Raw genomic sequence first — 27967 nt, forward strand, 5'->3', positions numbered from 1 at the left:
CGGAGTCGGTGCGGCATTTTTCTCAGATATACACAGTGTATCCGGGTCGCACTGTCTCCCAGGATTCTCCAGTGTATTCCGAGCAGAACTACTGGCGTTACTGGAAACCTGTCGATGACTGGGGCATGATCGGAGCCAACCGACCATTAAGACCTTGTACTCAGCGACAACGGCTAGTGAGGCAATGCAGAAACAAGATGGACAGTCTGGGCGGTATGCTCAAAGTCACCCTCCTCTGGGGTCGCAGTTATAGAAACAGAGAGTCCTTTAGAGGGTACAATCTGTGTCCCGCTGGCGACTGCCAAGTTTGGAATCAATTCGCACTACTAAGCGGTCCGGACCTCAAATGACGAAGGTTCACCCCCTGTACCGCCTATAATAAAACCCAATCGCGAGTGCTCTTGTGCCACACACGTGCAAATGGATGCAAGATTATGGAGATTTGCACGAGGCACTGGCCTATAGGGGACCATACCGCCAGACTCGACATTCACATTGTTGAAGCTGCGCAGGAGGGGAAGAAACTCTCAGGTATTTCCTTTGCGATTGCTCAGCTCCAGCTAGAGTCAAGCTACGGACACTAGGTAAACCATTCCTTGGGCACCTCAGAAAGATTTCTAGCTGCAGGGTAGGAGAGCTCCTTTTCTTCGAGAATCATATAATCTGGCTCTAAAAATCTGAGCCAACTAGACTCTGCCTCCTTGCTCTTACTGCTCTTGCACAGCAGTCAGGTTTTAAGTGTTTGTTTAAAAGAGAGGGCCGACCGTAATTCTATCGAACCCCCTATTATGGGGAGAAACCATGATCGAGAAAAAAGTGCACGTGTCCGTGGAGCAACGAGCAAGTGAATCTGACGAAATTTCGCTCGGTTCAGAGAAAATATCTCGAATGATTGCGTGGCATAAGGAATCCTCTGGAGGGTGTGAAGAAGCCGAAAATCTGAGCCACGATCGCAGCCTAAGAACGAATGGAAAACATCGAGGCGATCCGCAAGCTCATAGAACAAATTCGACGAGCATCCCTATTCGAAATGGTTGAGGAAGTCAACATAAGCTATGAAAGTGTCAAAAAAATCGGAAGACCACAAGTGGCATCGTGAAGAAGGAGATGCGATTTTGGACAAAATCATCACCTGTGACGAAACTTAGGTGCATCATTATACACCCGAGTGAAAGCAAGCCAGTATGAAATGGAAGAAGCGCCGATGAAAGTCAAGGCGGGATTGTCTGCCGAGAAGGTTAACTCCTTTTTCTTATCGGAAAGGTGCTATTTGATTTTCTTCATGGTCGTCGCACTATTAATGCACAGTATTACTGCGAAATGCTAAATGCCACGAGATTGGCATTTTGGCGAAAAAGGAAGCGAAAATCAATCGGAAGCGTGGTTCTTCTTCATAACAACGCAATGCCTCACGTAGCCAACTCAAGGAAACATAAATTTGACTCTTTTGGCTGGGAAATTTTAGGACATCCTCCCTACAGTGGGTTCGAGAACGTTCAAAAAAATTTTATGAAGACGGAATTCAAAAACTCCCAATTCGTTGGGAAAAATGTACTTCCTTGGCAGCAGAGTATGTAGAAAAGTAGAACGAACACTTTTGTATATGAAATGTAATAAACATAGAACATAAGAACGTTGTCAATCAATACCGGGTGATAGTGAAAAATAATCGAGTTGCCCTACCAACTAGGCAACAAATATTCCAAGAGGTTTCACTTGAGCTCGGTCTGGAGTCACCAACTTACCGGACTGAACAAAGGAGCAATTTATAATGAGGCTTTGACCGCATTCCAGGTCGCATTCACAGAGTATGCTGAGATTGTCCCAGACGCTAGGCCAAAGATCCCAAACCTGAAGTTTACTTCGGCAACTACTAACATCATTGCTGGCGTTGACAGAATTTTGGCTGATCGTATGGCTTGCGAGATTACTGCTACAGAGGTTCACAGCCTGATCTACGTTGCAGCTGTCACGGTTATTCGTCTCCATAATCAACATCTTAGAGCGAATAACAGAGGTATGCGCACAAGGACTTTACCGTTCTGGATATTTCGACTCAACAAAAGAGTCGAAAAGTTGAGAAAGGAGATTGGTCGTGTGACGCAAGCACTTCTTGGAAATCCATCACCAAGAGTGCACAGATGCGTTGCGAACATCATTGGAAATTACCATCTGTCCAATGATATGCCAATCGAAGAAATTCTCGAGGTGCTGAAGTAGAAACTTGCGGTATGCTCCAATTGCATCCGTAGGTATCAAAAAAGCTTTCAGCGAAGGACAGACAACACCTTGTTCTTCCATTACCAACGGGGATTCTATAAAAATCTCACCAACTCAGGTAGGGAAAGTAACCTCGACCTGGATCAGGCAGAAGACTTCTGGAGAAGTTTTTGGAGCGAATCCAGCCGTTGCAATTTAGAAGCAGCGTGGCTCCCACACCTTATACGTTCATGCGAGGCCCTCCCCGAAATGACCATGCCTGACGTAACTGAAGTCGACGTAGAAGCAGCCCTTGACAAGGCAGGTAACTGGAAGGCGTCAGGAGTTGACAAGATTCACAACTTCTGACTGCAGCGGTTTACGAGCACTCACAGGATATTGGCAAATCAACCACCATTCCACAATTTTTCACCAAGGGGATAACTTTCCTCATTCCCAAGGAACAGGGTGCCTCTTGCCCTTCAAAATGTCCACCAATTACTTGTCTTCCTACCATCTACAAGGTCTTCACTTCAGTTCTGTGCGCGAACATCTCAAAACACATTGATGTTCATAAATTGATAGCTGAGGAGCAAAAAGGATGCGCAAAAGGCTCCCGAGGCTGCAAAGAACAGCTTATAATCGATACGGTAGCTGTAAAGCAGGCTGTCCACCAAAAACGAAACATCTCGACAGTCTATATCGATTATAAATCAGCCTTTGACTCCATATCACATCCGTGGTTGCTACAAGTGTTACGCTCTCAGTCTGAATGTGGTTCTTCTCCTGAGAGCAGTAATGAAGAATTGGAGCACGAACTATCGGTATCGGTAAACATCAGGAGAGATACCAATCAGACGTGGCATTTTCCAAGGCGACTCTCTAAGCCCACTGTGGTTTCGTTTGGCTTTGAATCCGCTATCCCATCTTTTGCATGAAAGCAAATACGGGTTCCAAGTCAAGCATGGCCTATTGTCGAAATGTACATTAAGCCATTTAATGTACACTGACGACATCAAATTGTATGCCAAAGACGAGAACCAACTTCGTTTTTTGCTGGACATCACCATCCAGTTCAGCACGGATATCGGCATGCAGTTGGGTTTGGAGAAATGTCGCATAAAAACAATTGTTCGGGGAAAACACACCGACAACGAAGGATACAGCCAAAATAACATCCGAATTGAGGGTATAGATTCGGACGACGTCTACAAATACCTCGGCATATTGCAAGCAACAACACCTGCTGTGGCAATAATCAAATCTAAGTTGCTGGGGGAATTTGAACGGCGTCTGGATCTTGTACTTCAAACTGAGTTGTTCGGGAAAAATAAAATCATGGCAATCAACACCTTCGCCATTCCCGTCCTTCTATATACTTTCGGTGTGATATAGTGGAGTAATATGCATTTAGAATCTGTCAATAGACGGGTAAGGGTAGTTCTTGCAAACAACAACATGCACAATAGAGCTGCCGAAAAATTGAAGATCACTATCCCACGTCATCAGGGAGGAAGGGAGGTACTTGATTTAAAAACGTTGCACTACAATCAAGTGCATTCTCTTCGAGAGTTTTTCTTTGAGAAACAATCCTCTAGCCAAATACACCAGGCTACCGTCATGGCAGATAATAAATTATCTCCTTTGAACTTGAGAAGCAGAGAATGGGATCCCATGTCGAATGTTACTTCAGTCCAACAGAAGATCGACATCTGGAAAGAGAAACCCATTCACGGAGGTCATATAAAAAATTTGTTGTTGTCAGGCATTGACATGGAAGCCTCCAACAAATGGTTGACTAATGGTGTACTTTTCTACGAGACCGAAGCATTCCTAACTTCAATTCAGGATGCTTCGCTCCCAACAAAAAATTATAAACGGTACATTCTTCACGACTCCTCAATCACCAACTCCAGTTATAGGTTATGCAACTGTGAAGAGGAGACCATCCAGCACAACGTCTGCGTGTAGGATGTTGAGCAGTACCGAATACACCAATCGTCATAACTCTGTCTGCAAGATTCTCCATCAAAACCTTGCGTTGAAGTATAACTTAGTGGCAACCTACTATCCTTACTATAAGTATGCTCCGCAGAGAATCTTGGAAAATGATCGGGTCAAACTACTGTGGGATCACAGTATTACCACCGACCACAGTGTTAATCATAACAGACCCGATCTAGTTCTGCTTCTGAAGGAAGAACGAGCGTGCTTTATAATCGATGTAGCCGTACCGTTGGACCGGAACACTGCTGAAAAACAGCACGAAAAAATCCGGAACTACGGCCCCTTGGCAGACGATATGAAGCAGACTTGGAGACTACAAAAGATCGAAGTAGTCCCAGTGGTAATTTCAGCGACGGGATTAGTCCCGCAGAACTTACATAAAGCGCTGAAAACGCTCGATCTTAGGGCTGGACTATACGAGTACATGGAGATGCAAAAAGCGGTTATCCTTGCCACTTGTGCTATAATCCGAAAAGTCCTGTCCGGTAACAATCTGACCTAATGGGTTTCGGTCTTGATCCTCACTGTCTTCGATACAAGATCCATGTCTCTGTAGTGTAGAACCACCGCGTCATTGGCTGAAGTGTTTGCGACAATCGGGATGTAGGAATACATTTTCGCATGGTCGCACACACTTTGCGTTAGAACGTATCATCGCTGTAATGCGGACCTTTGGATGTTGCCTTCAGCCCATCCTTAGGTTGGTCGCCCTCGGTCCGGTTGGGCGGGAAGAGGGTCCGTGGACTTTTTTAACTATATATATATATAATTCATCTTTGATATAGACATCTTCGTTCAAATCAATCAACGAAACTATTCGGAATATCTTATAAAAAAACAATAGATTAGAGTAAGACAATTTAATTCTACTAGAATCAAGGTGAAACGTTTTATATTTTGTGAAATATTCAATTCAAACTGATTTTTTTCCGGTTTTTGCATCATCTAAATATCAAATAATCAATTTAGTCAGCTTTCAATCGCGATTAATCTTTTATATGAAATATTTAATATCGGAAATGAATTCAAATGCATTTTTGCAATTCAATATATAACATTCAACAAGTATTTGATTAAATCCATTATTAAAATATAATAGCGTGATTGTATGTATGGAAATATGTAGTAGTAATGAAATCAAAATTCCAATCAATGATAAATCGTATAATGCCCTTGACTATACGCGATCATGAACTTTCACTAAGAAAATTAGTGGCAAACATGCAATGACCTTGTGCCTGCTATATTCCATATACGGGCTTACGTACATATGTGATTTTCTTATGATACGCCAGTCACGGATGTGCACTTGGATATATACATACATCAACACATTTGAAGATTCCAATGGCTCGTGGTATTTCAAAGCCATCTATGCAGATTTTTTATAAATGAGACTCAACATACCACATACCCACTTGGTTCATTATACAAAATAGTCGAAAAATGCAGGAAAAAAACAATTTTTTCCTTTGGAGAAACTAAAGTTAAATAATTTTGAAAAAGATGGAAAAAAGAAACCACGAAAAATGATCTGATAAGCAAAATATGCCCGTCGAATAGTAATAATTATCATAACAAAGTTAAAGAAAGTTTTCGTTCCCCGTAGATATCAGAATGAGCTTGTGTTTTCATTTTTATGAAGTTTACACTAATTCGACAACTCTACGTGATGAAAAATTACATTCTATCAGGAAAAAAACTTATCCGTAATGGAAACTTCGTAGAAACATATTTATCATGCTTCGTGTTTATCAACAAAATCGCTACTTTGGGTGGTTTTATTATAGTAATTCCATTTGGTCATGCTTGAGATATTTTTGTTAATGGAGGATTTTGGTCTTATATTATAGTATTATGTATCTTTAGGTTGCTATCTCAGTAGAAACGAATTATTGCATTATAGTTAGATGTTTTCATTAAGCAGTTGAGATTCTCCAATGTAAGACATGGTGGAATTATAGTAAATCTGATAAGTAAAAGTTAACTTCCTCAAATTTGATTTGAAAGTAATATAGAAAGAAGTTCAAGACCGGAAGCTACAGTGGGTGCTGATTATTAGTATCTCTATTCTACTATATTTTCTTATATACTCTGGCAACATTACATTTTTGAAAATGGTTCATAATGAGCATCATATTGTGGCATAGTATTTGTTTCCACGTACACGCGTTCGACATTGATTTTCAGTTTTCGGCAGTGAGTTTTGGTAAATCAAATAATACGAAAATAATATCAAAATGCCCCCCTTTGAAGCAGTTCTTTAGCAGGGGTGATCACCGCAATTTTTCAACGGAATTGAAGAAAGAGGACCCCTCTTACCCCCTCCGTCGGTAGGGTTAAGAAATCCTGCCATTTTTACCTAAAAATTACTGCGAACTGAGGCGTTATATGTTTTTATGGGATAAAAGATCGCCACAATTCTCCAACAGGATTAGAAAGAAGGGATGTTCCACTTCTTCCCACATACCTCATTATCCCCTGTCCTTCTGAAGGAAGGGTTGAAAGTTCAAACTTTACCATGATGATATAAAAAGAAAAACAATTTGGGGGCCACTATTTTTTAAAGCGGGGTGTCTCGAATTTTCATCGTCAAGGGATTTAACCGCTCTTTATCGAAATGACCTATGTATGACACAATTAAATGTATTTTTCCTTATTATAAATTTTTGTCACGGAAAGAAAAAAGACCCCCCCCTCGCGAAAAATATCTAAGACAAAAACATTGAGAACCAGTACTGATAACTCAAATAGATAAACTACATCGGTAGTACACGATCCGCGGGAAGATATAAACGGAATCTAATACAAAATTATTGCAAAATTTCAATTGAACAATTGATCGCAAAAGTTTAGCCTCTAGAGGTGAGAAAAAAATATAAGATATTTGTGCTATAAGGAGAAAGACCCCATCATACAAAAGTGGTGATCGTACGCTTGCCGAGAATTACCGTCCCGTTTCCCTCCTCTCCTCCTGTTCCAAAATCCTGGAAAGATATTTCAGCGACTGGTTGTCCGCCCACTTTGGCCAACACATAGTGAAAGAGCAACATGACTTCGTTAAACGTAGGTCCACTACCTCCAACCTGATTGACTTTACCAACTTTGTCGCAAAATGTCTAAATTCACGGCAAGAAGTGCATACCATTTACACTGACTTCGCTAAAGCCTTCGACACTGTAAATCCCCTCTTCCTTTACCACTTGTTTTATTGCCTCTTACCTTTCCAACCGACCCTGCCGCGTCTCTTTTGACGGCTGTACTTTCCGTTCCTTCCCCCCCTCTTCAGACGTCCTACAGGGATCTATTCTGAGTCCCTTGTTATCTTTATTTTTTATTAACGACCTTCCTCCCCTCCTCACTTGTCCCTGTTTGCTCTATGCAGACGACCTTAAGCTGTTTTCCGCTATATCGTCGCCTATGGACTGTGTTTCCCTTCAATCTAAACTGGACACTCAGATTCGTTGGTGCTCGACTAATGGTTTAGCGCTACACGTCAGAAAGTGTTACTCTATTTGCTACTCCCTAAAATCCTCACCCACTTCTTTCTCCTACTCTCTTAACGGGCATTCCTTATTCTTCTTAAATTCCACTCAAGACCTCGGAGTCACTTTTGACAGTAAGTTCCGCTTTGACACCGATTGCCTCGATGTCATCAATCGAGCTGCAAAATTTTCAGGCTTTATACTTCGCTCCTCCTCTGATTTTGCCTCCATCCAACCTTCCTTAGCTCTCTTCAATTCCCTCGTGAGGAATACCCTCGAGTATTACTCCGTGATCTGGTCTCCCTTCCGTAACTGTGATTGTCTTGCCCTTGAAAATGTGCAACGTAAATACACCCGTTCCCTCTTCTTTAAGAAAACCTTCCATCGTGTGGACTACCCCTCCCGCCTCCGCTTCCTGAATCTTCCCTTCCGACAACAGCGTAGATCCTATCTGGATCTATGCACATTTTTTAAACTTTCCTCGGGTTTGATGGACTGCTCCACCCCTGATGACATCACCTGTCGTCCTGCGTCTTAAAACACACGTAGCGCAGACATTTTCAACATGCCCTTCACAGAGCTCAAAGTCTACTTTCATTCCCCCATTCCTAGGCTTTGCCGAAATTACAACGGAGAACAGCTTGCTCCTTTGAACTTCTCTACTTTAAGTAGTTTTAAACGTAGGATAAGGTTTTTGCTTTCTCCTCCTCCTGAGGACAATAATTAATTGGAGTTTTCTCTGTTTGTTGTTCGTTAAATCAAATAAATAAATCAGAATTATTAACATGCACGTTTGAGTAAAGTGATAATAATTAAAATTGAAAATCTTGTCCTTTTTGCTTTACTAAAAAATGAGATATGTATGTATATTTCTGCGTCTACTTGTTGCCTTCCTCAGTACTAGAATTGGAATGAGGAAAGAAATCTGAGATTTTTTGTGATTACTCTGATTTCCCGAGCGGAGTAGGTAATTTAATTCTCATTGACACCTCTCTCCGATTACTAGTCCCGCGGATGTTGCATTTAGTCAATCGAGTGCCTTTCGTGATAAATTTTAATAGCTAGGAATATCCGTTACCTGGCTCCTTCTTGAGAAGTGCTTTTTTCTGAGTTCCGAATTTTCTTTCAGCCACGTCTAATTTCCTTGTATCCCTTGTATCCTCCTTGGAAGTAGTGTGGTTCGCGAAGGCAATGTGATCCGCTACCTTTGCCCTGGAGTCTGTCGATCCATTTTTTCACTCAGCTCAGCCTTCTTCAGATGCTCTTCGAGGCGTATTTCCACTTTTCTTCTCGTCTACCAAGTTTTATTTTAATAGGCACAGGGCCTTTTTTGTATAGTACAGTTCCCAGGGCGAAACGCGGGTTGGTACCCACAATGGACAATAAAAATTGCGAAACGCCTGCTCGACCAACACCAACAGCTCTACTACCAAACCCTATCTCCACCTCCACGTGGTGATCGCTGGGAGTCCTTTCTTAATGCAAACAGAGAAGGATGAAGGCGAGCCTTTCGCACCTAAAAACGGGACAAATTGTACCAATTGTTCCACCAGGTCGGGGGTTGGGTAGGGTTGACAACCCTATATAGAAAATAACTTGTTACGAAGCCACGAAAGGAGCCTCGGACAGGATGGATTTTACAACGACGAACCCGGGAACGAAAACGGCATACCGATTTGCATATTTTTTCATGGAACGTGTGCTCCCTGTAAAAACTGAATAGCCGATACCCTGTCGAAATATAAAACTGTTGTAATAACGTTGCAGGATATGCGTTGGACAGGAACCGGTTTCCTAGAGCAGAGCCACTACACCGTATATTATAGCGGGCGTCCAGGTAAACCATGAATTCAGAACAGGTTTCCTAATCAGACAAAAAATGACACCTGTTGTTATCGGTTTTGAAAACATAAGCGAAAGGCTATGCACTCTGCGCTTGCATGACTAATTTAGAAATATTGGCCTCATTAACATTCAAGCCCCTACAGAGGAGACTGCAGATTCGGAGGAGGATACCTTCTGCGAGACAGTTGACTGTAAATCATACTTGAAGGTTTTAACAGCGAGAGAGATTTTATTCAGGCGATACGTTGGCTCCCATTGGCTGTTGGAAGTACTTGCTATGCGCGGAAAGCGGTCCACAAACATACATGGGCGTCTTCAGACGAGACCTCTTCCAACTAAAGTGATCATGTGTTGATTTAATGCCGCCACTTCCCAGCCTTGATGAATGTCAGAACATATAGAGGGGCTAATATAGACTCGGATCACTATCTCGTTGGCATAGCGCTCCGGGCTCGAAATACAAAACCGCCGAAAATCCCTTCTAACAACTGACAATCAGCTGAAAGTGAATATTGAAGCCATCCACAATAAACCCCTCCGTAACACCTACAAGGAGGAAACCGATGCAACAATAACCACACCTAACAGATGTCCTGGAGATAAAGCGTCAACAAATTTTCTTCAGAACCACCTGAAGGACGTTATCAATAAAGATTGTTGATCCCAGTCGCAAAAAAATTGGAACGACTGATTCGAAGATGAATCTAAGCTAAAATGCTACTTAACGGATAATATTGCATTCTCAAAGAGTGCGGGCTCGTACAGAAGCCTATCACGAACTCCGTCGAGACACGACAGACAGACAGCAAAAGGCAGCGTGGGAGAACCAACTGTGAAGAAGAAGAAGTACGCCTTATACACTTCGATTCTCATCCTGCCGAGATAATAAGGGAAATCTGATTTTGGACAGAATGGGCATTTTGGAGCGATGAATTGAGTATTTTGATGAACTGCTCAACAACCAAAATATCAGCGTCTTGGAGGTCCTGCCAACTGCTGCAGATAACAACGATTTCAAAGCCGTATATCGTATCACGAAAGAACTTGTATGTTGTCGCAAATTCTGCGATGGTTGTGTCGACTTATCATCCACGATGGAAAGCAGCTGAAGAACACTTCCCCACGGTTTTTAACCGTATCATATCCGTAAAAGTTGTCCTGTTTGTAGATAAAATGGCTAGTTACCGTGACGTGCGGATATGGACTACTCTTCCAAATACGAAAGAAATCACCTCTGTCATTAATGCACTCAAACAGGGTAAAGCAGCTGGGCTTGACTGTTTCTCCGCAGAGCTATTCATCGCTGCTTTTGCAGGTTTGGCAGACTGTACGGAAATCTAGGGAATCCTAGATCGTTCCCAATGAGTGGAGGATATGAGAGTTGATTTTGAGAAGACTTTCGGTAGCGTGAAGAAGGAGTACATCGAGAGTACCCCGTCAGGGTTGCATCTTGTCAGTTAGATTATTTCTTCTTTTTATCGGTATTCAATGGAAACGGTTATGGAAAGAATTAACATCCAGTACATTATGTGGTTGGAAAATGCGACTTTGAACTGATAAGAATAGGTCTGAAGTTTTGAGAATTGCTTATTCAGTCCAGGTCTCGTATCTCCTACTATTTGTTTTAAGGATAGAGTGGACATAAACCCGCCATCCACTTAATCGCGGGCCCCACTAAGAAAGGATTGAGTTGCTCCTCAAAATTAGTGAGTTCCCATATTAGGTAGATGACGGGCTCAAGACTAATCTATCCTCAAACAAGATAGTAGGTGCCTAGGCTCAAATTCCACAGGTTCGGTATAATCCATACCCATGTCCTTGCTCAGCAAGGCAGAGACGCTAGACAGTGTCTGATAAGATAAGATTGAGAATGGTTTCTATCTGAGCTCCTTAATTATATTTCTTTCCCGTGTGTTGTTGGTGTTCTCATGTTATTATGCTCGATGGCTTTTACCCCTGCAGTTCTGATTTGTTCCTTTCGTCCTGTAGTGAACGACAATGGAAACGGAGGAATACACGAAGTGTTGGCAATTTTAAATTTATGCACCCCTTTGGTATATGCCGTAAGTCCAAAAAGTAACAAAATTTTTGAAAAAAAAAGAACAGATACTGAGTTCTTGGCTGACCTGGAAATTCACCAGATTTTGACTCCGTTGGAATAAATGAAACGAGAAATTTTTAGAGAAAATAGAATCAATACACTAACAGTAAGGAACTAACGTTATGTATTTCTTAAATGTGGTCCTAATATTTCGACCATCCACTATCGGTAAGACAGATTTTGTCAAACTTTATATATGTACAGCTTTCGTATATGTATTCAATGCTTTTGAAATGCCAAAGTGCTGACATTTAATGGAATTTCCACGTGCTACGAATTTACAAGTTAATTATTCCCAGTTAATAGTAATTACCGACTCCTTCCTCCCTTATTTTACCATTAATGTCAAAAATGAAATTCATTTCAGAAAATACTAATCGAGACCATTTAATTGAAGAAAAAAATCTACACATACCTCATCTCATGCTCCTTTAACTTCATAGCAATAAGTTCAACCATTTCAGACTGAATGTAAGAAGCAAGCGAGCTTGAACGAAAACTTGCGTAATTTCTCCTCAGATGCGCCTTCAAGTGAAGGATGGAAATATACTTGCTGATTTGTACGTGTTATGGTATGCGGAATCAGAACAGCTCGCAAATTCAGTACCAGCAACTTTAGAAATAATCAAACAGGATATGGTCATCGACATCCCTAGGGCACAGACTCTGATGAAGGATGTCTTCACCACTGGGACATCTAATGCTTAAAGTGGTTTGAAGTGACTTGTTTCAACGGAATTCACACTACACGAACGGATTCACAAAAATAATTCAGAGAAGAACCTGAGAATATTCAGAAGAAGTCATTCGATTTTCTGATATTTAGCGATGTCAAATGTGATGAAGGATAAAGAAGATAAAGAACTTCATGACAAGAGCCACGTCAGATGAGTCCCGTGTTGATTCGGGTTGATCAACATCCTGGAATACGTGGAGACGTGCAGGAAATAAAAGAGAACTTTATTCGAATCTATTAGAGGTTTTGTTTTGCGTTCAAGTGGAATTCACAATTTGTTTTCAGTAACTTTCTCTTTCTCTGCTACCCACTCACATAAAATGTAAGGTAGCTTCAAGCACCGGCCTCGCTGCCCCAGGATCATTGAAATTACTTCCAGAGACTAATTGGGCAGATGAAGTGTACATAAATCGCCAATCAGACGATGGAAAAGGTGCTAGTGCAGAATTACAAGGTTTGTACTTTTCTAGCTACTACTCATGTAGAATGTTTTACTTTTACTGGATAGATGACAATGCTAATGTGTTATATAAGTTGTATTCAGAAGATACGCTGTTGATTCTTGCACGAGATTAGCGTTTTGCTTTCCTCCCTCATATCAATAAGGTTTTAAACCGTGCCAACGGTACCATCATACCACTGCTCCGTATTCTCCGCTTTAACAAGCCCCTCAAAAGTTAAGATTTTCCGCTCCGATCAACTGGTTATGATCCGATCTCTGATCACTTTTGGTTTCATCTTCTAGATTCACTCCTATTCTTATCAGATAAAAAGGCTCCGGGTCAAAGAAGGGAAAAATCCTTGTACATATCCAACCAGATCCTTTACACCTCCAAAACACCACGCATCGATACCTTCTTCTTATTGATTTCACTACAGACTTTAGACATCACAGAATTTTAGACAAAATAGCATCTTTCAAATATTCAATTGGAGTCATGCCAAGGAATCCATTCTTAGATATTTATAGTCTGCCTTGGTCATAGTTTGATATGGAGACCAACTATCACCGAAGATTTGACACTTGTTTACCCAACCAAGTGTCATTTGAATTTCATGGTATATAGTAAATATATATAACACATTAAGATCGCAGTTATCAGTCCCAACATGGGTATGGGATAGTATCTAAATATATCAATTGCACCTTGCAAGTCAATTGCACGTAGACAAGATTTGGTTTCAAAGCCATTGTTTAGTAGCTGTGCTTTCCCGTATATGGACTCTGAGGTCTTGTAATCCTTAGATGGGGCCATTGTCAAGGTGGTATTCCACCCTTCCATAATTGCTCCTAAAAACTTTACTGATTTTCGATTTATGCAATAGACCCGTGGGGAAGCTATTAGCCATGTGTACGAGGGATTATCAAAAGCCTTGATGTAATTAATACAACAACTAAACAATTTTTTTTAACTTCTGTTTGCCAAACCTGCGAATACCGAATCGAGATTGACCTGTTCTGTGCACCTCATAGATCCAATACGGCAATCCTTCTGTTTCCTCTTATTAGTCCGGTATCCTCATCCCTCGTGTAGCTCCTTACTATTAGCGAATATTATGAATTTATTTAGAGCTGTCAAACAAGTTATTGTTCTTATACCAACGCAGTCAGGTCTGCGGTTCTTCGAGGTAAATACCTCGGCTTTTGGAGCCTTCTCTCCAGTAACACTCGTAGAATGCACGCCCGGCATAGGTGATGGCATGGTGCTTTGTAAATTTGACTTTGCGCAAGCGTCCACCAAATATTCATTGCAATATTTCTTTGCTTACCAAAAACTGTATTACCTGGACACTCTGTTGAGATTGCTTGAGTGATATGTTGTATATCCTACATTCGTAGCACGGTTGGAGTAACTTTCACCGTATTGTGATGAAGATCACTTTGGAAAACTATGTGTGACGTCAATGTGAATCGTAGTTATGACAATCAGCCAAGGCGCCAAAATTGTTAACAGATGACTCTCATCTCGGCAAGATCTTGTCGCAAAGTAGTTTTCTAGTAAATTGTTTACATGCGTTTCTGGAATGTTCCACGGGGTATAAAAGGACCGAAAATTCGCCAACAAAGTCAGTCTAGTTCTGCAGTTAGAGCAGATAGCGTCGGTTATGAATACGCCTCGAATTGTACTAGTTAAACAATTATTCTACAAAGCTAAAGCAAGTAACGTAACTAGTGACGAGTACGAATAGCTAAGAACGTAACAATTGGTGACAGTGACGGGATTAAGTAAAGGAAATCGTAACAATTGGTGACAGCGGTAGAAGTACATAAAAACAAATTAATAACAGTATCATCCCAACTGAATTTCAACCACTTGTATTTTATGTTACTCGGAATGGTCTACCTTTATTAAACCTTTATTTAATTGTTCACCTATCTGCTGACGTTCTGCATCAGAGTTGTGTCGACGTTTCAAATAACGCATATTGAATCTGCTGCCCACAGTGTGGCGGGGTGTTATTAATATTACCACTTCAGCCCCAATGATTCTTGACTACCTGCTTATGATAACCTCATCACCACAGGAATATGTAGAAAAGGAGGTTGAAATATTTTTCTCCGACTTGCAAATATGTAATCTGGGAAAATTGACAAATTGAATACGATATTACGACATCTTCAGAAAATCAACAAATGCTCAACCGAGTATCTCATAATATATTTGGGCTGACGATTTTCATAAATAAATGCCGACATAAAACGCAACGATTCGCAGCATGGCCACAACCATACAAAGGAATTAAAGGGAAGGGGGATATCAGAAAATTATATTCTGGACAAAGCAATAAACAACAGACTGCAGAGAGAAATTATAGTAAAACGAAAAAGCCGAGCCGAACACGCCAAAGACAAAAATTACCCATCATTTTTTCAGAAAGGGAAATAAAGGACCCATTAAACGGATAACAGTAATGCAATGAACAGGGAAGAAGCTGCATTATAGAAGAGAAAAGTTGGCTTAGGTCTACTTTAGTAGTCCACGCACACGACATGGCTATCTCCCACAGTTTCAGTAACGCCATCAAAGAAGTCCAGCGATCTTATGACCTGTTGCTGAAGCTCACAATTATTTCAGCTGACTGCAAGATTTATTTCTTTACCACCTTCGCACCGCAGACAAATCGACCCGATGTCAAGTAGGATGTTTTTTGACAATTACTCGACCCGAAGAAAACTTACCATCATGGACTTGCCCTTCTCTACCGGGCCAACGCACTTAAATATCAGTCGCTCATTGCTGTTTTACTGATGGAATGCATTGTTTTTTTTGCGAATTAAACGGTAGTAATTTTGTGAGGAAACAGAATAAACCAAACAACCCACGGGACTGCCCACAGTAATGGTTTCGGAAAAAAATGTGATGATGGTTCCTTCTAAACTAAGACCTTTTCAAAAGAAAAAATAAAGCCCTATTTTGGGCCTGAACATTACTATAAATTAATGAACAGTATAACCGGAATTTGGAGATAATTTTGGCACAGAGGTAAAATTTTTGGGGGATTTGAAGTCTAAAGTGGAGTCTGATAGCGTTGGATTCTTTCAGCAATACTAAATATTTCTTCCTTTTATTGGCAACGACTTTGATACTGTGGTGTAGAAAGTAATCGTCATTGCTACAAGTATTCAACAACTCGCATCTTCGTTCTGTAATTGGAGTACTTTAAACTGAGATATTATCGAATGAAGAACTACGTGGTATACATCCAAGGTGACAGGATTCCAAGGTGGAAAAACTCTGTATAGGTCATACATTGAGGAAGGGTGACACATTCCTTGATGTCAATGCCATACAATGGAGTCAACTATCCTAAGATTAGAGACGATTGAATCGCTCCAGGATTCCATGGTGCAGAACATTAGGCAAAGTGGGAAATCTTTTGAGAAAATTTTGATCTGAGTAAGGAATCTTTACCGATGGTGGACGCATTATCTGGCAGCTACTTATATTCAAAACATTTCGAACTTTACGTCACAGGAAAATTGGTTTCAAATTTTAGCAATTTAAAAGGGACTTGAACGAAAAATGCTAACATAGGGAAAGTGCTCATTCTGGAAATGTTTGTGGTCATCTGATGTAATCATTTTTTTGGTAGAGAGCCCTTGACGGTTCTGAATAATATAATTAATATTCTCAAGAGCCAGGCATTTAAGCATGATATCGGCAAGAGGTAACGTATGTAAATCACACATCATAATATCTTCATATGTAAACTTTAAGTATAAAAGTGCGTAGGAACCCAAGGTTCACATCACTCAAAGAAGGCGTATGTTCTATTAATGTTACCTTCTATTACGAATCAGCTAATTAGAAATTACTATTTTTGTTTTGAGCTTTTTACCGTAGGTTGTTTTATATTTCACGAACACGAAACAATTATATCGGCAAATTATGTGATTCGCTTTATATGGTTTTCCTCTAGTACTGTTCATATGTATGAACACGGAGCATGAAAATGAAAAATAGCAGAGAACCCACTCCATTTTCATACGCAATGGGATCCCTCATTCTAATGGCTGAGTAAATGCTGTGAAAATCGTGATATATCCATGGAAACAATAAGAGTGATAATTGATCTCATACCTCAGAAGAACGTTCGAATTGCAATACGTAGGCAAAAGCTCTCCACACGTATCCAATCTTGAAAAATTGTGTTTACCGCTAAAACGAATAATACTGAAAATATTATAACAGTTTCAAGCTATTTCATTAGCACCATTTGCAGTAATCTTAATATTTGCACGAAATTTTCCAAGCCATCATATCGTTCCATTTTTTATATAGAACTTGTGAATTTTTGGCCAAGCATGAGTCATGATCAATCCTCATAGAATTGATAAATAAAAATATGGTCATAATCGATCAATAACCATAGATAAAATAGATGTTGTGAATGGCGTTGGCTTCAAATTGAATTTTCTGTCATTTTATATTTTTTAGCTTAGGTTTTAATTAATTGGTATCTGCGTGAAATGTAGATAAAAGTCATTAAAGTTGAAATGGTCGACGAATAACAAATAGCTTTTCTTAGCTTTTGGTGTAAGACTAAATGTTTAACGTGAACATTAAAATCCAGACCTTTGATCTGACAGTCGCTGCCACGCCTACTATAAAACTCGTTGTGAAACTAATTGTTTTGCTCCCCTCGGAAAAGATACATTAATTAATGACGCCAGTCTAGACAGTGAATTCATACCATTGCAAAGAAAATCTAAACATACCCCCAACTGATATATCTGCTCTATAATCAGCGAAGACGCAATGGAAGCCGTTGTCCCAGTGTTTCAATTTAAATATTCCGCATGAGGCTCGCCACATACTTTATGATATACCAGAGAGGTACACCTGTACTGTTGACATGCGGAGGTAAATCGAAGCGGAGCTAAAGTCTCCTATTATTGAAACTGTAAAGGTACCAAGATCTAGAGAAATAAGCCAACAGGGATTCAAAAACGATTTATTCTCCTATACAGGGCAACGGTGGAGATATACTTTTCGGGTGCACCGCAACACGCATGACTAACCTCATTTACTAATTAATGCCGGTAATCTGGTAAATCTTCACAAATCACGAAAAACTAGAAGGCCTTTGCGGTTTCGCTCAGGATAGAGGCAACTCATCAGCCGCTACTTCACACTTCACTTTGTTCTGCGAATAGCGCCACTGAATTGGCCACAAGCTGGTATTTACTCACCTGTATAAATCCATAAACACGAGACGCAAATACCACTTTATAGCCACTTCGGCCACGCTGCTTCCAGGAGAGAGGTGAGGCAGCGTCTGAGGAGTTGTTTTTGCCTTGGACAAAACCGCAAGTCACATGATTTTGCAACTTGGGTCCTTGCCCCCCGAGGTGTTCTTTGACCACAAACAGTGAGAATAAGTTGGTTCCCAACTTGTCCAGTCCGGGATCAAGTGGATGGCGTACTCAGGACTCCCCAAATTTCCTAAACAAAATCTAGAAGACCTGCACTTGCATACATGCTTCAGCAACTGACCCAAAATTTAAGTTCCCCCGTTCGATAAACAAATGAATCCTTTCGTGGAAAGATCATTGCTGTGCTTTCTAAAAATTTCTAGGATCACAATTGACCGCTTACTAAACAAAACTCTTTTACATATTTGCGAATAAATTCGAATGATAAGCTCGACCTTAAAACAACAAAACAAACCAAATTCTGATGGTGAAAAAAAAGGGACGATATACAAATGCAAGACACAACCACAGTTTATGCGTCTACAGTGCATGAGTGGAGACAAATAATTCATATACCTCATAATTTTCCAAGTTGAGAGAGAAGAAGAGCATGGGCAAACAGCGCATGACCAAGGCATCTTCAAATGCAGATTCGTTTGCATCTCAGTGCAAGAGAACAAGGAGAAATCGATAGATAAGACTTCTGGGAGATACATCAGCCAAAATCCCTACAGAGATCCCAGCAGAAATTACCAAGTAATGGAAACCGAAAACACGGAAAGAGGTAAGGAAACAGGTCTACTTAGTAGGGAGAAGAAGCTCGATTATCTAACTTGATATCGTAAAGATCGAGACCGAGAACGAGCCCAAGATGAATGTCATATCAGAGGAAGAAGAAGAAATTCTCACGTCAGAGAAAGACTCCAAAATATTTGAATAATGGGGTGAATAGTTATTACCATAATTGGCATTGTATTATAGTTATAACTCTAGGTATACCGAGTGCAGAGCCTTCGAACTGCACGTGGGCTCGAGATACCCTCTAAGAGGCACTCCCTAGATCCCACCGATACAAGTCGATAAACTGATAAAGTATTACCAGTGAAAAACACACTTTTGATCGGCTGTTTTGTCAACGCGCACAATGAGGTTTGGACAAGTAATGGTAAATATTGTTATTTCAGGGCAAGATTATTTCGAAACAAAATCATAACTCCGGCATTTTTTAAAGTATAACATTTTTATTCGTCTAACTCCGCGACGCTGGTCCCAAGGAGGAGAGTTTGAGGCAACATACTTTATAGTATCCTCAGTAAAACAAAAATAAAATGCTGAGATCAGGAAAAGAGATATAAATAAAGTATAGTGGGAGTTAAATAAAGTAAAGTGGGAGTTACTTCACTATACCTCTTCCTACCTGATCTCTCTTGGTGATAGATCCCGCGACAGGCCGACCAGGAAAATGCCAAATTCGACGCGGCAAGACGGTCCCCGGTCTTGTCGAGAAATGGGCAAGGGTTCTTGATGCATGGACAGCGCCAGGATATAAGTAAATTAATCCAAGCAAAACAAATACGTGTCTATTGTTGCGAGAGAGGCGTCTTCGATGGTATGGACAAGTAATGCGCGCTAACGAGAATTCACTTGCCAAAATTGGCTTGAACATCAAAATCAATGGGTAACCGCCAAAAGTCCGAACGAAGCGACTGTGGCTTGTTACGCTGGATGCTAATTTGAAAGCCTCGCAATTGTTTCCAGGGCAGCCCTTTGACAGAGCAAAGTGGCGCAACTGATCAAGACAGGGATTTAAGTCAGAAGAGGATTTCAGGAAAAAAGAAATCAGTTAACATGGCGACATAGCGGTTGGCAAAAGCCTTTTTTTTCTCCAAACTAGTAATTCCCGATAATCGCGTTCCCACCAACAACACTCCAAATTGTACCCTGAGGACTGTGTCGAGGTGTCTAGTAAATGCCTCTTAGATTTTCCGTCGAAAGCATCGAAAATTTTGTTTGTTGACAAAGCATCTGAATGAAAATAGGAACGTTGAAATTTCTGAAAAAAATAGGATTCACGTTGCCTTCACAAGAGATTTCATCCCTTCGAAAAAAATCTTATGATGATCATAACCAACTTCCAATAGCCGTTGAGATACCATCATCTTTCATAGATGAATCTTAAATCCACGGTCAACATTCGACGCATAGTTGGCGGAACGAGGTTAAAATGACCAGCACGCAGTTTAAAGAACTCTGGAGGACAACAGCTCTGACCCCCTCAACGTGTTCTGGCGTTCATACTGTACGAACTACCCGCTTCCTTTAATTCAAAATTCACCTCCACATTGGTAAGCCCTGCAAAGCAACAGATGAGAGAGCGTAAACCGTGTGCCTTAAAACAGAAGAGGGCCGACTGGCCCTCCAGGCTGGCGGATGTGCAATAAGATAACAATCTGTTCACAGTATACTATTGTCATAGAACACGAAATTGAGTTTCGGATAGAGACGAAGACTTTGGAAAGTCAAGCACTGCAGCACCAAATGTAGAACCAATAGCAAAATACATCAATAAGCTTATCATAAACGCATATGAGGCCATCTACCCGATCAGAACAGTCCCCTCATTGAGGGTTTTGTCCTGGTGGAGCAGAAACCTAACCAAGTTGAGGAGAGATGTTCGTAGACTCTTCATTCGGTCATAACGAACCGAGGACTGGTCAAGGTAGAGAAGCGTGCTCATAATGCAATTTAAAACAATACGGTTAGCATAGATCATCAACCATTATCACAAAGAAAAGCGAGAAAATCGCAGAAAAATCCAGAATGTTCAAAGGCATAAAAATACTCCTTATCTAGATAAAAAGGGATGACGAAACTTTGATCCAAATTTAGGAAAAAAATATTTTATAACACGAATTCCTGGAGCTCCTTATACTATGATATATTAGGAAATAACAGCACACTGTCAGACATTCCGGCTTGACACTCCTCTTAGCAGAGGAAAGGTAAAGAAAACTGAAGTGGAAGGCAGTGTAGCCTTACGTTATATACCAAAAACAAAGTTTATCATCTTTCGGAAGTGAGTAAAAAGAAAATTCCTAAGTACATTAGAGCTAACACTTTAACGTGTAACTCACTACATCCATGTCAACATGCATACCGGGTCTGTTGAAACTATCTTGCAACAATTGACAAATGTACTACATGACGCAGTCGTAATAAAAGGGATAACCTGTGTATTTTTTTGGACGTGGAAGGTATATTTGGCGATACCTCATATGCATAAATACAAAACGCGTAGGTCAAGTATACCCTTGCCTTCCGGAAAAATTAGGCTAGTGAAAGTACCAATTAATAGGAAGTAATACAATAGTCATGAATACAACTCAACATTGTTCACACAGTTGGATACCATCATCACTGTGTAGCATCGCAGCAAACGAGTTTCTGAAAGAGCTAACAAATACTGGAATAAAGGTCCAAAGTTATGCTGACGGCATAGAATACTCTGCGATAAAATTTAACTAGAACCAAGGATCACTAGTGGCTGCAGGAGAGTTGGTCTAAACATTAGCTGAAACCCTTAAGAATCTGATGAAACCATATCAGCAACCAATGGAAAAAAGCTAATAAAACATTAATGATTTGCGAATGCATACCACGATAGATACGAGTCGAGGGAAATTTTTAAAATGTCTATGGTTAGCGGTGATTCCGACTATTGCGTCAGTCGAAGGAAGATCGACTTTCTTTTCAAACAATATGCCAAAAGACTGATACCGAGAGCAACATGATGAAGACGACTGGGGTCGTAGAAAGGAAATCCGGCCCAAAGCGAAAACTATGCGAGAAAATCGACCCCTGAAGATTATGAGGGCCCTTATATTATCTTTTTTTTTATTGAAAACTTTGCACCCGGGGGAATCCCTCTTCCACATCCCTCTCGTTAGGTTTGAGGACGGTGTAAGGCGCGATAGTTCAACTCCAAAAGAAAAAATATTGAAGAAATCGTCAACCAGTTATAGGCACAAGGTATTTCATCGGAGAGGTTGGAGCTCATTCAAAAGATGAGACACAGGACACGCTCAATGCAATGCACCAAAAAATAACGTAAGTTGACAACTTTAGCAAAGTTGAAGTCAAGGGCCATATTAACGATGTCATTGAAGTGAGAAGACAAGAAGAGAAATGACAAACATTCTGCTACAGCGCCAAGCTAGAAACGCGTGGGTAGATAGATATCAACCAGCATTCTACTTGTCGAACTTGGATCATAAGAAGAATACAGTCTTCAATGTAGCCCAGTGCATCGTGGGGACGGAAACAAACGTTCCCTGCTTTGAAAAATCAGATGTATCACCTGCAGAATACGGAGAAGGGTGGTTTTGTCCCGATGTTCCAAGCACTGGGTCTATAAGTGCATTGCCGGGGCATGTTAAACGCATGACAGGAGCATTTTGTGTTATAAGGATGGCGAAAGCGAAACCTAAAACTAAGATTGCACGTCACGAAAATGCGACATGGTCCTCGTTCCCATGCGTGACACACACAGTGCACACAGTGAAAGTAAAGCTGCATGAACCATATTATGTAAGCCAATGTACATAGGAGTGCAACTGCTCATGAAATAATGGACCAGATGCTAAGAGAAGGAGCTGACTTGATGTTCCTCAGTAAGCAGCATTGGGATAAGGACTCGCCATCGTGGTATTTCAATCCATCTGGCATCGCCACTGTCTGGGTTCGAAATACCGTAAATTTACGAGTGGAGAACCATGGCTGGAGACCTGATTTAGTTTCGTGTGGCAAGAATAACATTTTTCAGTTTTACCTCGCAACGAACAAGCCTATATCTGTTTTTTGGGAAAAGTTCGACACTCTGAGGACAAGATCCAAAATACTGAAGAGTCGTAATTGGACTAGACTTCAATGAAAGATGCTTTATTTAAGGTGTAGGTCAACCACACTCTGAATGAGCGAGAGATCATTGTCTTAAATACCGCTAACTTGGTCCTTACGAGGACACTATCCTTAACTTTGCGCCCACGACAGTTTGTTACGAGAAATCTCCTGTGCAAATGTACCTTACGCAGGCTCAACGACGGAAAGCTGCACGAGTAGCACTGTCTCGGAGCCAGCAGTATTGGTAAATGCAAGAGTTACTCTAATCGTCCAGAACGCTACAGAGCAGAGATCTATATACACTGGCAAAGGTAAGGCAGATAGGGAAACCTACGCTCATAGAATGAAGGCTGAGAATCTTAACGCACAGTAATAATTATGGGCAACCGAATCAAGAAGTACTCATCAGAGATGTACGACCGTGGTGCAACTGAAGATGCAATAACCTCAATGATCAACCATCATCACCTAACCTAGTAACTGAGGAGGCCTCGATTTTTTCGGTTTGGCACAAAATCGTAAAATCACGATTAATATTTCCTGAAGTGCCTGAAGTTCCCTATACCGAATATTCTTTATCTTATATAATGTGGGAGGAGAAGGTCTTTTAGACATTAGTCTCTCTCAAAACAGGAGGTCGGCACTCTGTGCTGAAATTTATTTCTCTTCCCTAACCAAGAAAAAATTATATTTTTCACAAACATATTCGCAGCGCCAGTTAACAGTGAACCAAGCCCGTGTTTGTTAAAAATTGCAGCATTGCAAAGGCAATACACGCCGCACAACTGTTCAGGAAAAAACATATATTCTTCTCCGATTTGTGTGTCAAACATACTGAGAACTCGTATTCTGGGTTGAAATTAATGTTCATGTTTTTTTTACAGCTGGTATATAAGTTAAGAAAAGAACTAGGTGTTTTTCCTTATACTGTAAATATTTTTATTTTTTCTCCCCCATAAAATTGTTTCGGATACCATATGCCTCCTTCCTCAGTGCTAGTACATAATTCGTATTCTGGGTTGATCCGCTTTACTGTGATCCAGAAGGCAGATTCGAAGTCCACCATGTACGTCAAAACCGCTTCGCATCACCAACGAAGTGCCCTCTTGTCACTTCTACTTTTTCTCATTACAGACACTGTCACGCAGGACATCCAACATACAATGCCTTACACAGTGCCACATGCAGATGATGTTTCCTTACCTTTCAATGTGGAATAATCGCTTCATGCAACACGGTCTATAGATGAATCTCAAGAAACCAGAGTATATCATAACCGATCCTAATTAGGCCGACACAATCAGTCTTAGTGACGTCCAGAAACCGCAGAACTAAGCGATTTGAGTACCTCAAATCGGCACTCTCAACTTATGATGACCTGCGGTATGAAGTTAATACACGCTTTAGAGCAACCTAGATAAAGTGGGGCCACGCAGCTGGCTTCCGTTACTATCGATGCATCAACGGACGTTCTAAATTCAAAATCTATCTCAGCATCGTTCGCATTATCATTCTCTGTGGTTGCAAATATTGGCCGACCGCCAAAGACAATGAAAGTCTAGCGTTTGTGAAGGCGAAGGTGTCGCACTGATTCAGTGGCTAACTCGCTATGATCACGTTCGAAATGAGGAAACTCGCGATCGATATAGTGTTGCACCCATCGTCGAGAAATTGCGAGAAGGACACTTCTGTCATATTATCGGTGCTGATGATAGCCCCGTAGTTAAGATTGGTCTAAACATACAAGTCAATGGAAAACGACCCAAAAACTAGTCAAAACAGAATGACTCCATACGCTAATTTGAGATCATATCATCACCACCCGCACCTAGCTAATGAATTGTTTAAGAAGATCAATGTCAATTGTTAACTATATCTAGGTTTCCATGCCAAGTACTTCCTGAGGTTCCTAGGTGCCTTTCAGATCTTATAATCATAATGTCACTTATCAATTCACTTTAAAATCTATATCTAGACTGGAAAGAGTTTTCTCTAGAAAAGTAAATTATTAACCAACGAATCCTGTTTTGATTTAACGGCCAACCTACATTCTTTGTCAGATAGATGGTTCTGAATGTTAACTGAGCAAACCTCAATTCACACCTTACCCTCAGCAAAACCGAGAATTCTGTTATTCGGTCGTTAGTTTCTAAATTCCTAAGTTTGTTCTATTATTAACCAAGAAATTTGCATTTCTATTTCCATTTTAAAAAACGTTAGCAATTCTAGGTAAGCTCGTCTAAGTTGGGAAACGTATTCCCGTTCCCTCGTAAATGCTCAGCGGCTTTACTCATACGAGAACGTGAGCAGATTTATCTTCAAATGGACCATTAATCCCCGAAATAGAACTCGCTTTTGGGTATGATCACGACTCTAAGACCTGCACTAACTACCTACAAAGTAGTTAGCATTTTGAAATCTTGCGATGGCTTTGTATTCAATGCAGCAACTTTCCTCACGAGCCCGTAATTGCTGTACATACACACGTTCAAACCTTCATTGCATTGTACCAGAAATCAAACGAAATACAGTGGAAATACGTGTAAAGGGAAAGTTAAAAGAGTTTAAACGAATTATTACGTACCAAACTTTCAGCAGCATTTTGATTCATTATTCCATAGACGATCACTAATTAAAATAGCATCACATTTTGCAGGGAGACGAGAGCAACAAAAGCACGTTCTATTCCGTTCACTGGGGCGACAAGAGCACTGCACTTGCATTATTGCAGGGGATGCTTTCCTACCCAAGGTGCACTCCTCCGCTCTGCGACTGCATTAGTGAGAGGTTTGCTGATGCAACATTTCCACGACCGAATTAACTAATTTCTTCTCATTAGCGATTCCAATTGGAGCCTCTCAATGATTTTGCACTATGCGACCATACAATAGCACTTAACACTGGGAAAGTACCATGTAATCAATTTCCATCACTCCCCGGATCCTGGGCTGCGAAACGGCATATATACAGATACTTTTCATTGCACTCAGGGAAAACACATGATAACTTCCATAGAACCTTACACGCGGCACCTCCAGGGCACGGTCACTCGCCACTCACTCTTTCCCGATGCGAACTGCACTTTTCAGCAATGAATTCCGACTTGCAGATCACTCGCGGAATACTTGATGTACTGGGACCGAATACACTTTTTGCTCTCGGGGCACAGGGCAGCAGTTACTATCTAGAAAGTGAGATTTTCACAAACTACAAATCGTTCGCTTGCACGGCAAATCTGTGTCAAATGCCATTCCAGAAAGTCCAACTACCAGAAAATATGTGTGTACCACGGCGGAGCGGATGACGATGACGACGACAACAACAGCAATAATGTCGCTTGCTGCGTCTCTTTGACTCCATCACCCGTGAAGTTGCTGTCCATCAGAAACAAACGGAACTATGTTGTGTTCCTCCGAAACCTCCCCATTGCAGCCTCTCTTCGGGGTTCGCCACCAGACAACTCGCTCTCCTCCCAGCATTCAGAAAGCAGTTTTCAATGGTGATCCGAGTGGTTTACCAATGCTACAATGCCGACCCAAGAAGCAATCCACTCGGAGAATGGCTACGAGTACGAGTCAACAACACACTATGCCTACATACATACACACGGTACACGCGATGACGACAGTACCTGTGCACAGGTGAGAACCGATCGTGATGTTGTATGGTGTGCCTACGACACAGGTAGATGAGATCTCTACAGTGCCTCGCGGAAAACCCGGATCTCTCGCGCTCAGAAGTTCCAACCATACACGTCTACGGGAAGCACTGGCACCAGCTCCGGCCGTGGTCGATTCGCGCACCGTGGAATGATGAACTTTTGCGTTGATCGGGAGAAATGTTCCCAGCCACGATCGCCAAATTTGTACTTCTTGCCACACGAGCACTTTTCCGAGATTCTATGATTTTCACTCAACTCACCAATCCAACGTGGAATCTCTTCGTTAAAATTGGCCACAGATTGGATGCTCCTCAAGAAATCTCAGCCGCACGAAGGTAACTGCTTTAATTATTACGTGATCCGCCACGGTCCACGGAGATGACGCGATCATCAGTGTTTTTGTCGATATTATCGAACACGATTTTTAGCAAAAAAATTACAAATATCGTTGTTGATGCGTTACTCTCCCAACAGATGATCTTCATTTACAGTTACTACTGAACTATATTCGCGATCGCGATCGGCAGTAATCAGCAACATGATCCATCTTCACCGTGCTTTCTGCAGATGATTCTTCATCTTTAGTTGCAGCTCTTGATCTTCAAGATCTCCACATTTCCCAGTGACTCTTCGAACACGTTGGTAGGATACTCGTATGCCGAGTAATACCCTACCCGTGGGCTTTGCAAAAATGGTATTCGCCAACAATAGGGTAGTGCTGGGAAGATAGGCCCGTTCGTGTTCAATTTTTAGTTGAAGATGGTCATTGAAAAATCAAACGAAGTTTAAGTAGACATTTGTTTCATTCTTACCTAGCTTGTAACGTATATGGAAATGATGATCTAGTGCCGATCAGCGAGCAATACCGAAACAAGGGCCCGTCCTCATGGTATCTCGACTTATCGGGCACCGCTGCCATCTGGGTTCGGGACGACGTTCGACGTTCTTGCCGAAGGCCGGGGGGACGGATTTGTCTGGATCCGTTGTTTAGGGATAACGTTTTTTAGCGTTTACCTGACGCCGAATGAGTCGATTCCGGACTTTCGGTGCCGGCTTGATGCTCTGGAGGACGCCGTTTCGAGCACGGAGGGACGAATCCTGGTTGGCGGTGATTTTAATGCCAGGGCTCTTGAAGGGGGCATGCCTCAATCAGACTCCAGAGGGAAACGGATTCTGGAAATGGCGGCGAGAACCGGGCTCGTAATTTTAAACACCGGATCCACGCCAACAGTTCGGCGCCCAGGTTGTGAAGGAAGCATTCCTGACATCACTTTTGCGTCGGAATCTCTGGCATCATCGGTGGACAGGTGGCGAGTACTAGAAGACTTCTCGGCAA

At 41.3% G+C, this 27967-nt stretch overlaps 1 protein-coding gene across 2 annotated transcripts in view; it reads right to left on the reverse strand.

Moving 5' to 3' along the window:
* LOC119648144 (ral guanine nucleotide dissociation stimulator-like 1) overlaps window positions 1-27162 on the reverse strand; it is a 132256-nt gene extending 105094 nt beyond the window's left edge. For both annotated transcript variants that reach the window (XM_038049701.1, XM_038049700.1), the window contains exon 1: window positions 25555-27162. In XM_038049701.1, coding sequence (XP_037905629.1) covers window positions 25555-25581 — 27 coding nt within the window. In that variant the 5' untranslated portion in view covers window positions 25582-27162. The remainder of the gene's footprint in view (window positions 1-25554) is intronic.
* Between the last annotated feature and the right edge of the window lie 805 nt (window positions 27163-27967).

This window comes from Hermetia illucens, chromosome 2 (assembly GCF_905115235.1).
Source record: "Hermetia illucens chromosome 2, iHerIll2.2.curated.20191125, whole genome shotgun sequence".
Classification (NCBI taxonomy): Eukaryota; Metazoa; Arthropoda; class Insecta; order Diptera; family Stratiomyidae; genus Hermetia; species Hermetia illucens.